This window comes from Cavia porcellus, unplaced genomic scaffold (genome assembly GCF_034190915.1).
Source record: "Cavia porcellus strain 051 isolate PalLab524CR breed Dunkin Hartley unplaced genomic scaffold, mCavPor4.1 scaffold_3, whole genome shotgun sequence".
NCBI lineage: Eukaryota > Metazoa > Chordata > Mammalia > Rodentia > Caviidae > Cavia > Cavia porcellus.
In genome coordinates this window covers 24,491,838-24,504,717 of record NW_026947486.1, presented here as the reverse complement: position 1 = coordinate 24,504,717, position 12,880 = coordinate 24,491,838, and the positions used below count along the sequence as shown (strand labels likewise).

The 12,880-nt window shown below is 35.9% G+C and overlaps 1 protein-coding gene across 2 annotated transcripts in view; it reads right to left on the bottom strand.

The window, feature by feature from the left end:
* The window catches only part of Kantr (KANTR integral membrane protein), a 49,798-nt gene that overhangs the window by 29,870 nt on the left and 7,048 nt on the right, over positions 1–12,880 (bottom strand). The window contains exon 2 of one of the 2 annotated variants that reach the window (XM_063245912.1): positions 5–4,553. The exons of the other annotated variant lie outside the window; for it this stretch is intronic. Coding sequence (XP_063101982.1) covers positions 3,454–3,684 — 231 coding nt within the window. The 5' untranslated portion in view covers positions 3,685–4,553 and the 3' untranslated portion in view covers positions 5–3,453. Of the gene's footprint in view, positions 1–4; positions 4,554–12,880 lie in introns of those variants that run through there. 2 annotated transcript variants of the gene reach the window in all.

Below are 12,880 nucleotides of genomic sequence, written 5' to 3'. Positions count from 1 at the left end.
TCAGTTTATTCCACAAATATTTATTGAATTGCTATGTATGTTTTTAGCACTAGGGGTACAGAAATGAAAAAAACAAATCCTTGCTTTGTGAAGCATACAGTCTATTGGGGAGAGACAAACACTAACCACAATAAATAAGTAAATAAACAAAATATTAGGTGGTGATCAGAGCTTTGTAGAAAGGTATCACATATATAGCAGGATAAGGAGATGGAAAATGGAGGTGAAGGGGGCTATTTTATATATGTTGATCAGGGACGTGACATTCAAAATAATGGAAATACTTGGGCAAGTCATCAGCAGGAAAAATAGCAAGTACAAAAACCTTGAAGAGGAAGGATACTGGCATGCTTGAGGACAGGAAGGAGGCCTGCTAGCTGGAAAACAGTGAGAGATAGGGAAAGTGAGAGGAGAGGAGGTCAGAAATGTAAAGGGAACCATATTATGAAGGAACATTTGGGCTATGGTGAAGGTTCTGGCTTTTGTTCTGAGGGAGCTTGAAGCTGTGGGAAAATTTTGAAGAAGAGGGACATGATCTGATTTAGATTTTTTTTTTGGTACTGGGGATCGAACTCATGCACTTAACCAGGTAAGCACTTGAGCCACTGAGCTAAATCCCCAGCCCTTGATTTAGATTTTAAAAAGAATTTCAGAGAAGAATTAGTAATAAGTATTATACAGCACTAGGCAAAAGAAAACAAAACAATGACCAGATCCTAGGAAAACAAAAAAGTATATGCAATGAAGAATATGCACTCAGAGTATATTTTGTGGCCTAGATGTGAACAATATTTACAGTGTCATACAATCAGTAATTACTAGTTGAACAAAAATTATATAAAATATTTAAAGAAGTAACAGATAAAATCACAAAGAATACGAAACAACAGGACACTGTCACAGCTAAGCACATTATAAAGTAAAATATATGGAGCGTGTACAAATGAAAGTGTAATATTTGAAAAAAAACTTCAATGAAAAGATTAAACAGATTATACATAGGTGAAGAGAAAATTGGTAAACTGAACAAAATATCAGAAGGAATTGCCCAAAATGAACTATGAAACAGAAAATATCAAAGAGATGTTATGACATATAAAAGATAGAATGAATAAGTACAAAATACCACTAATTGGATTCTGAGAAAGAAAAAATAGAATAAAAGAGAGGCTATATTTAAGGAGAAAATTATAAATTTAAAAAATTAATTTACTGAGCCATAAACACACTTCCAAAATTAGAATAAGTAAAAAAGAAATACATGCCTAACATGTAAGAAACCAGAAGACTCCCTGCGCATTCCACTCAAACAAGAACAAGAGCAGAACAACAACAGTAATATGACTCATAGTACACTTCTAAATGGCAATAGACTTCCCAAAGCCAAAACAGAATGGGATCATACATTCTAATGCTAAGTGAAAATACGTATAAAACACTATCTTTTAAGGAGGATAAAATAAAGACATTTACATATAACATAGACTTAGAGAATTTAACATCAAGAGACCTATACAAAAAGAACATTTAAACACTGTATTCATAATGAAAGAAATAATCCTAAAGGATGATCTGAGATCCAAGAATGTGTGAGTGTAAAGTCAAACAAATCCTGCCTATATAAAATAGTATTGATGATTATGTATAAGTATGAGGTTAGGAAAAAAGGGGGGAAAAAACTAACGTACTTGAAACAGAATGTGGTTAAGAAAAAAATGACTAAAGTTGAAGATTTCCAGGCTTCCTACATTCTTCAAGAGGGGGTTAACTATTATTTAAACTTCTAAGTTAAGTACAAGGTAAAAATTTAAGAACCTCAAAAAGAATAAAAACAAAATGTAAACAGTAGCTAGGAAAAAAGAGTAAGAAAACAAAGCTGGGTGGGGTAGCACAAACCTGTAATCCTAATGCTGTGGGAGGCTAAGGCTGGAGAACTACAAGTTCCAGCCCATCCTCTGCTGTTTAGGGGCTTAGCAAGACTCTGTCTCAAAAAAAATTTAATAAGGGGTGGGGATGTTGCTGAATAAGAAGGCTCTGTGTTCAATCACTAGTACTGAGAGAGGGAGGGAGGGAGGGAAGAAGGGAGAGGGAGGGAGAGAGGGAGGGAGAAAGGAGGGAGGGAGAGAGAGAGAGAGAACAAAAATCTTAAAACTAGGGGCTGAGGATTTAGCTCAGCGGCATAAGCGCCTGCCTTGTAAGGCAGTCGTGAGTTTGATCCCTGGTACCGATAAAAACCGAAAAAGACAAAAAAAAAAAAAAATCTTAAAACTAAAAAATAAGAAAAAATAAGGAATGCAAAAGTTGGTGGTTAACAACTGAAATAAAGTGTGATGGTAAAAACAAGACTAAAATTTCAGTAAATATAAACAGACTAAACTTTAAAATTAAAAGACAGAGGTTAACAGATTGTATATCTTAAAGATCCAGCTATATGCCACAGCATTTTGAAAAAAATAAAATAATTAAAGAATGTAGTTTTTACAGGTACAGATTTCCTATGATGACTATGATCAGTATGTATGATAAGTAGGTACTAATAAAATAATAAAGTTTTAAAAAAGAATAAAGACATGTAAACTCTAAAACGTAAAAGAATGTAAAATTATATACCATACAAATCCTAACAACAAGCTTGTTCTTCTACATTAATGGAGGAAAAGAGTATTATTGGGAATAGAGGAGTATTACATATTTACCAGGAATATGTAACAGTATTCACTTGAATATTCCTAATATCCTCACAATATATAAAGCAAAAATGACAGAACTACAAAGAGAAACTGATAAATCCACCATCATAGTTGAATACATTTTAAAGTTACTGGTAGATCACAACCAAAGAACCACATTAGATAAATATACATTTGGACACAGTTAATATATAAGGCAAAAAATTGATAAAACTACAAAGAGAATTGGTAAATCCATCATCATAATGATTACCATATCTTTAAAATTACTGGTAGATCATGACCAAAGAAACATTCAGATAAGTAAAATTGAACACAGCTAACAAACTTGATAATAGATATATATAGAACTTTGTATTCAACAATTAGAGAACATACATCCTCATAAAGCACATAGGAAACATTCAAAAATAGTGATCATGTACTAAGTGATAAGACAAGTCTCAATAATTTTCAAAGACTCGTTATCACATGAATCATATTATCTGATCATAATGCAAATAAGACAGATCTCAATAACAAAGGGACAACATTTAAAATCCCTAAACATTTGGAAATTTAAAAGCACACTTTGATATAACTCACAGGTCAAAGAAGTAACTATAATGGAAATGCTGACATACTTAGAACTAAACAGTAATGAAAACACTACTTATCTGAACTAGTCTAAAAGCAGCATTTAGTGGGAAACTTACATCCTTAAATGCATAAATTAGAAAACAAAAAAATTAAAAATTAATGAGCTCGTTTCCAATTTAAGAAATCAGAAAAAGAACAATAGAATAAAGCCAAAAAATGTGGAAGGAAGGAGATCAAAAAAGATAAGAGCAGAAATTAAAGAAATAGAAAACAAAGACACAATAGAAAGGAGCAACAAAGCCAAAAGTTGGTTCTTTGAAAAGACTAGTAAAATAGACAAACCTCTGGTAAGATTAATCAAGAAAAAAAGTGAGAAGGCACACATAACCAATATTAGCAATGAAAAAGGAGACATCACTACAGATTTTATATAGCAGAGAATAAATAAAGGAACTTTATGTCAGTGATTTTAAAAACATGCACAAAATAGACCAATTCTGCACCAGGGATATAGCTCAGTGGTGCAGCACCTGCCTGGCAAGCAAGAAGTCCTGAGTTCAATTCCCAGTACCCACCAAAAAAAAAAGTTTTGTTACAAAATGGACCAATTCCAAGGAAATGATATCTTGCCAAAATTGACTCAAGAAGAAAAAGAAACCTTTAGTAGTCCCTTTGAGGAATTGAGTCAATAGTTAAATTCCGTGCACTAAAAGAACAAAGAGATAAGCAAAAAATAGCAAGAAGTTTTCCAGTTAGTATGTGAGTTACAAGTTAGTGAAGAGATACGGATCCCCTCACTCTGGGGTGTCCAAGTAGGATCTGAGGACACTGTAGTTAACCTCTTCTGGAAATCCTTAGAGGGTGGCCATTAGTGAAGTGGGAGTGACAAATTTCTTACAGTTGTTGCAGGTGGTAAGCACAAATGAATAATACCCAACATTCACTTATTGCTCTGTGATAAATGTGCTAGGCAGGGCCAAGGAGGTGCTCTACTGCTTGGAAAGCCTCTTCAGTAGCCAGCTTCTGTAATTTGCTCATTGAGGATAAGGGAACTGTGGAGCTGCTGGAAGAGTCTGTGTTCCAGTTTCTATCCACAGCCCAAGTTGTGACTGGTTGGGATGGGGTTGGGTGCGGGGAGGTCAACCAAGGTAGAGTGTAGCTCCAAGTAGAAGCCTGAAACTGTCTTCACCAGTGTCAGATACTTGTATCCATTTGTAGCTGATGAGCCCTTTTAATGATGTCCAAGCTAGCTGCAGGTTGATGGTTCTAATAATGATGCATGTTCTGCGAATAAGAGCTTCATCATTATTTTGAAATAGTCAGTGAAATTGGATTTGAAATCTATTCACATTATCATAAAAATTTTTAACAATTCATGTCAGTGAAACAAAAATAAAAACTTTTATTCATAATTTCAATTATTAAACATTTTTGAACAATGTAAAAATTAGTTTTAAATATCCTACTACCTACTTTCATAGAGAAAGTAATTTTTGTTGGAGGTGCCTGTGACGCTTAAGAATTTGAAAACAAACAAAAAATCAAAAAACATTACAAATCTCAAGAGTCTGTCTTATCATATATAAAATCTTATATAGGGCTTGTGCCTATAGCTCAGTGGCACAGCACCTGCCTGGCAAATGCAAAGTTATGAATACAATTCATATATATATATATATATATATATATATATATATATATATAAAACAAAGGCAAATTTCAATTTTCTCTTTTTAAAATTTTAGTAAGATTTTAGTTTATAAGTTTAATACCAACTCAAAATTAAAAGGAAAATACCAAACCAAAATGGTTTTATGAGCATTCTACCAAACATCTTTCTAAAATCATACAGTATATTCCAGAATATTGTAAAAGAAGGAACGCTGACTTACTCTATGATCAAGCAGACCCATAATGCCAAAAACAAATCAGGATGGCATGAGAAAGAAAATTAAAGACCATTTTTACTCATGAACACAGATGCAAAAATCCTAAACAAAGTATTGGCAAACAAATCAAGTACTATATAAACCAAAAAGACAATGGCCAAATTGTGTTTATACCAGAAATGCAGAGTTGCTGTATGTATGAGGAACATACATAAATGTCATTTACCACATTATCAGAGTCTTAGAGAATAAACCATAATCATCAAAAGGCATCAGAAAAAACTCAACATTCTGTCATGATTTTAAAAAAACATTACAGAAGAATAGGATGGTATTTGTTTAACCTGATAAAACATGTAGCAAACTAGAGAATTTTACTTTTGGTTTTTTGAGACAAGGTCTTGCTATGTAGCCCAGGCTTGTCTGGAACTCCTGGTGATACTCTAGTCTCAGCCTACCCAGTGCTAGAATTACAAGAATGAGCCACCATGCCCAGCTCTATTATTTTTAATAATAGTGAAATGTTAGTGATATTTTGTCTAAAATATACAACAGGTCAGAGATACCAATGATCACCTTTTTTAATTAATTAATTTTTTTGATTCATGGTCTTGCTGTGTAGTGTAGGCTGGTCTTGAATTCACTATGTAGTCAAGGCTGGCCTCAACCTCACAGCAATCCTCCATCCTCAGCCTCCCAAGTGCTGGGATTACAAGCGTATGCCACCACACTTGGCTTTTTTTTAGACAACACTTTGTCCTGGCCATCTCAATAATACAAGAAAAAGTAAATGAAAGTCATACAAATTGTAAAAGGAAAAACTTTCATTACCTATAGGTGATACAATTGGCAATACAGAAAATACAAAATAATAATCAGATAAAAAATAAATCAAGAGTTTTTTGAGAAATGGCTGATTCAAGGACGGGGCAGAAAAATATAAGATGAATTTGGAGCATCTTTTAGTGCTAGAAAGTAAGGAAGTGATCAAATGACAAAGGACAAAAGATATTCAATAATTTATTTAAAATAGAGGTATGTTCATAGCTAAGGCTTAACACTGTCAACAAATTCCTTTGAATTGATTCACTGTAGTTCTAAAATTTTTATAGAACATGACAAGCTGATTCCCAAATGTGTTTGAAATAAGAAAGGACCAAGACTACATAATATGCCTGAAGAAAAATAGGATAGAGAGATTTTGCTCTATGAAATATTAAGATTGATTAGGAAGCTAAAGTAATTAGGTTGTGTGGTACTGGTTCAGGGACAAAAAGTTGGTCAGTACCAAAAGGTGATCAGAAACTGACTGGCACGGATAAGTACACTTTTGATCATGAGGTTAGCCATGTAGACAATGATGAAACCAGCTCCCTACCTTATACTACACAAAAATCAATTCCAGTTAGACTAAAGACTTAAACATGGAAGGTAAACTTTCATTAGAAAAAATAATGAATACATACATGACCATAGTTCAAAGAAGATAAGACAAAATGTTGGCTATAAAAATAAGAATTTTTAGCTGGGCATGATGGCACATGCTTGTAGTCCTAGCACTTGGGAGGCTGAGGCAGGAGTACTGCCACAAGATCGAGGTAACCAGCCTACATAAGTGAGTTCAAAACCAACCTAAACTACATAGTGAGATCCTATCTAAAAAAAGAATTTCTCCTATGCAAAGACATAATAAAGAAAAACAAACTGCAGACTGAGAAAATATTTGATGCATTTCGCTGATAAATGAGTATCCAAAAAATAAAGAACTTCTACAAGCTGGGCATGAAAGCACAGGCGGTAACACTAAGAAATCAGGGAGGATGAAGCAGGAGGATCACAAATTCAAGCCCAGGCTGGAAAATGTAGTGACTTGGTGAGACCCTATCTCAAAATAAAAACATTAGATAAGATAAAAATACAGTGAATTTTTAAAAAATGATTACTGTAAAGGACACACTGTTATTAGTCTCCCTCAAAATATTCCCACTTGCTTTGCACACAGTAATTGTATTGTGGTTGCCACATTCTGAAGCAGTTCTGGAAGTCCTCTTTTGTGAGTGTCTTTAATTGCGCTGTTGTGGCCGCCTCAATGTACTGAATCTATTCAAGACATCTAGTTTTCATGATCACTTTAACTGTGGGGCAAACCCGGAAGTCTCAGAGCACCAGATCCAGTGAATAAGGCGGACGAAGCCATATCGCCTTTCCACTGGATGACATTCAGCAGCAGCGCGCACCATATTTTTTATCATACCTCATAAAGAAACTCACAAAAGGGGACTACTAGAACTACTTAAGAAACTACCAAGAGTGAAAGAAGTATGTTTGAAGTGAGGGAGAGTATTTGAGCAGGATTAAAAGCAATGTGTCTTTTTTGCCAGTCTGGCTTTTTTTTTTATCATGGAAAGGATTAGTTCATGTACATATCATATCTTGATCCCTTTTATTTCCCCTTTCCTTCCTCTCATTCTTATCTCCTTCTATCCCCAGAGCCCCTTCAAATCTTTTCAAAGAACCAATCCATTGATTTATTGATTCTTTCTATTGCTTTAGTCTCAACTTCATTAACTTCTGCTGTTAAAAACAACTATATCACCATTAACAATAGAAAAGAATTCAGCAATTATAGCATAAGGCCAATTAAGTAGTTAAAAATTAGTAAAGTTTAATAGTAATAATATTAGAGGGGTGAGGGAAGGGGAAAGGAAAGAAAATTTGAAAAAGTAAAAAATAGGGTTATAATTAATATTAGGGAATATCAGGAGAGAAAAGCAAGATAAAATATCCAATTAAAGTATAAAATATGCTGGGTGTATTGGCACACACCTGTAATTCCAGAACTTCGGAGGCTGAGGCAGGAGGATCACTGTTCAAGGTCAGCCTGCATAATGAGACCCTGACTCAAAAAAGAGAAGAAGAAGAAGAAGAAGAAGAAGAAGAAGAAGAAGAAGAAGAAGAAGAAGAAGAAGAAGAAGAAGAAGAAGACGAGGAGGGGGGGAGGGGGAGGGGAGGAGGAAGGGGAAAAACAAACAGAAAAAGGAATACAAAAATCCTCTGAGTGAGTTATTTGTTTCTAGGGTCTGTGGTATTCAAATCCACTAGATACAAGTAGGGAATAGCATCACAACTAGGGCCTATTTTGTTTCCATACGCATTTTTTGCTATGTAAACTCTGAATCCTATGACATCTTTCCCACTGAATGTGATTGCTCAATGGTATGGTGTCTGCCTCAGGGCTGTGTTTGTTCCAGTGGCTCTTAGCATTTGTGCCTTTCTGTATGCAACTATCTCAAGCTAGCTTCATGACCCGTGGGCTTGTAAGGTGCCTCCTTTGCTGCAGAGGACCCTCTGTTTGTACATCCAGGTTGTGGCAATTGTCCAAACCAAAGTGTATCCCTCATCATGTTGGCAGATGGGAAAAGCAAACAAAACAATGATTTTTGTGCTGAATGTAGGCAGCAAGGAGGTCAAGAAGACCACTGGACTTCATCTGAGCACTTTCAGAACCAGCCCCCTCAAAAAAACACAGGATCAGACTTTGTCTCACCATTGAGTGTGGTAACACCATGTCCTTACAGCCTGAACTCCTCACTGCTTAAACTTCTCGGGGAATCTGTAAATAGCCTACCTTTCTTAGTGACTGTCTCTTATGGCTGCTTCCCACCTGACCTGTAATAGGGTAATAATCCCAGAGACTCTGAGGTCAATTTGTTCTGTAATTTCTGATGCCCAGAAAAGCTGAGTATAAATCCCTTCCCAAAATAGCTTGGATAAATCACTCCCCGGTATGGCAGGTGCTGCAATGGATTTCTTCTCCAACTCCAGCCTGCCATGTAAAAGTCACTCTGAGAGTAAACTCCACGTTGTACTTGCAGATTACAATAACCTTGGATTTTCCTTGGGGCTAGCACTATTTGTCCACTGTTTCTCCCTGGGCCACTGACTCTCTGTGCTTACTTTATTTTTGCTGAAACAGAACCTCTTCCCAGGAGCTGGGATTAGCATTCTAGACTGCTTTATTCTTTTCTCTGCATTGTTCCAATGTGTCTTTTACTATAATACATTTTTTTTGTCTTTTTCATTTTTCTCGGTACCAGGGATCGAACTCACGACTGCCTGCTTGCAAGGCAGGTGCTTATGCCGCTGAGCTAAATCCCCAGCCCCCTATAATACATTTTTTTTAAAAAATTAAATATTCACCATATACTTTGATCATCCTTGCTTAAAAAAATGCTAGAGATGTAGCTCAGTGTGAAGGCTCTGGTTTCAACCACCAATATAGGGAAATAAAAGAAGCTACTATAAATCACTAAAAAATTTTAAATGTACAAGAGATATTACAGATCTTTTGGCACAGATGAAACATGTGGCCAATAACGAAGAAAAGATGCTCAACTACATTAGTAACTGGAAAAATGCTAATTAAGTCCACAATGAAATACCATTTATATTCACTACAATAACAAAAAATAAGTGGGACAAGATCAAGTACCTGAGAGTATGAATTTCTTTTACATTGTTAAGAAGAATATAAGTTGGTATCATCAGTTTGGAATACAGTTTGGCAAAATGCTGTGAACTTGAACTTTTACATGTCCTCTTAGCTAGCAATTCTACTCATAGGTATACAGACCTAAGAACAATGGATGTACATGTATAGCAGGAGACCTATACACTGTTCACAATACTGTTTATGAAAATTAAAAAGCTGGAAATTATCTAATTGTCCACCAACAGATAAAATGATTCTTTACTTTATGATCAAAGAATATTAAACATCACTGACAATGAACAAAGAACACGTACATGCAACAACATAGACAAATCTTAGAAACATAATACTGAGTAAAAAGGATGCCACAGAAGACCACATACTATGTGATGTTGCTTTTAGAAAGCTCACAACTAAATAGTGTAGTGGTCAAACATCCCAACAAATACGGAAAAAAAAATCGCATGTATCAAAAAGAGCAAGGAAATATTAAACACAAGCCTTAAGAGAGTGGTGATTTTGGCAAGGAGTAGGTAGAGCGTTCAGAGGACACATGGGTAGGTCTTATCATGAATGCTGTTCTTGGGAGGGGTGGTGAGTTCTTAGATTTTCATTATATGTTTATAATGTTCACAATGTATGCATTTTTATCATATAGCTAATATACCTTAAATGAAAAAATAATGAGAAAAGAAGAAGAAATAAGGATGAAAACTCAGGAGTATTGCTATCAGGGGAATTAAGAAATAAAGTTATTCTTGCATGGGGTATGGGATGGCGAGGGTTTTTAACCTTGTTTTAAAGGTAAGACCAATAGAGCTGGGGATTTTGCTCAGCAGCACAAATGCCTGCCTGGCAGGTGCGAGGTCATGAGTTCAATCCCTGGTACCAAAAAAAAAAAAAAAAAAAAAAAAAAAAAAAAAAAAGTTAAGACCAATAGGAGATCAAAGAGAAGGCAGAGCAAGGACTTTAGTAAGCTCACTTTCCCTCCATTTAGTGAGTCCCACTTTCCAGCCAACCCACAGTCTAGACCAGACTCAAGGTTCAGGTCTATCCTAGTAGACCACAATATTAGACCAGCCCCTATGGCCCCAGGCTCCATAGCTGCCCCAGCACAAGGTTTGCTTAGGTTCTAGGCTGTTCTCCACGGCCCCAAGTTCCAAAAGACTCAGAGACTAAGTCTGTTCCAGCACACAGAGGGTCCAGACCTCATTACAAACTGGTGCCTGGCCAGATTTCACAGACCAAGGCACCAGGATCAACTCTACAAATGTAGGCTAACTTCGGTAAACCCATGGTTTCAGGCTTCAGACCTGCCCCAGTATCCGGACAGCCCATGCAAACTCAGGCTTTAATGACAAGTCAGTGGATGCAGGCAATGGGCCAATTCTAAAGCCTGGCTAGTCCCTGCAGACTCAAGCTCAAGACTCACCCCATTACAGCATTAGCCCTTATAGATTCAGATCAGCCCTCATGGACCAACACACCAGGCCATCTGGTAACCCAGGGACCAGGGCAACCAGACCAAGTACTCTACACAAAGCCTGTCCACAGACAACACTGACTAGTGAAAGATTTTCACAGACAAGGCTACTCTTTCAGCAATGTGCAGATGCCGAAACACAGCCACAAAGATCAAGAACAATCGGGAAGACACCACGAAAGAAACAAAATCAAGCACTAGTAGTAGACTCAAAATGTGGCTCTGGGCCCTAGGCTTTAGGTCCACATCAATACCACAACAGCCTTTACAGCCCTATATTTAGGGACTACCTGAAAAAGAATTCAAAATAATCAACTTTTTAAACTTTTATTTTATTTATTTATTTTGGTGCCGGGGATCAAACTCACACTAGGCAAGTGCTTGAGCCACTGAGCTAAATCCCTAGCCCTTTAAACTTTTCACTTTTATTAGAATGTGTTTGTGGTACATAATAACTACATACGTTGTGGAGAGTTAGTGCATACACATAACACATCTTATTAGTAAGTCCTCTTTTTCCTCCGGCCACCACTCTATGTCTTGGTCCTCTCCCCATGTGCAAAATATTTATCTCCCTGTTTCTGATGAACTGTTTTTGTTTTAGTGTTTATTTATAATTTAGATTTCTCACATAAGAGAAAGCATGTGATATTTGAGCCTGTATGTCTCATTTTTCATTTGAAGTGCATTCATTTTGCTACAAATGACTCAAATTTATCCTTCTTTATAGCAGAGTAGTACTTCAGTGTTAATACATTTTTGTGTGAATATATCATTATAATATAATGTCTTTAACTCTTTCCAGAAGATACATAAAAGGGATTTGAAAAGGTGAGTTAAATGGAATTCCTATTTTTAGTTTTCTGAGTAATTGCCTTACTGGTTTCCACAGTGGTTTTACCAGTTTGTATTCCCTCCAGCAAGGTAGAAGTGTTCCAAATTCCCCATAGCTTTGCTATGTTATTATTTGTTATTGTTTCATTTCTTGATGATAGCCATACTTTCTGAAGTAAGATAAAATCTCAGTATTGTTTTCATTTGCATTTCGCTAATGGCTAAACTTTTTTCATGTATTTATTGGCCATTTGTACTTTTTCTGAGAAATGTCTGTTCATTTCAGTTGCCCATTATTTTTTTGTGTGTGTTTTTCGTTTTTATTGGTACCAGGGATCGAACTCACGACTGCCTGCTTGCAAGGCAGGTGCTTATGCCGCTGAGCTAAATCCCCAGCCCCAGCTGCCCATTATTTTGATTGGGTCTTTATTTGGGATAGGTCTAATTTTTTAGTTCTTTATATGTTCTAGTTATTAGGCCTCTGTCTAAGGAACTGCTGGCAAAATTTTTTCCCATTCTGCAGGCTTTCTCTTCACTCTGTTGTTTCCTTTGTTGTATAGAAGCTTTTACTTTTGTGTAATCCTATTTGTTGAATCTTGATGTTTTTTCTTGTGCAATTGGCATTCTGTTCAGAAGGTCGTCTATGCCTATATCTTCAAAAGTTGTACCTATTTTATCTTCCAGAAAATTAAGTGTTTATATTTCAATATTTAGATCTTTGATCATTTTGATTTTAGTTTAGTACATGGTAGAAGGGATGGGTCTAGATTCAATCTTTGGCATGTGTATAGCCAGTTTTCTCAGTACCATTTGCTAAAGAGGCTATCTATCTATCCTCCAGTGTGTGGTTTGTCAAAGATCAGATATCTAAAAAATGTGCCTCAGATTGTTTTCCTGCATCTTGTATTTGGTT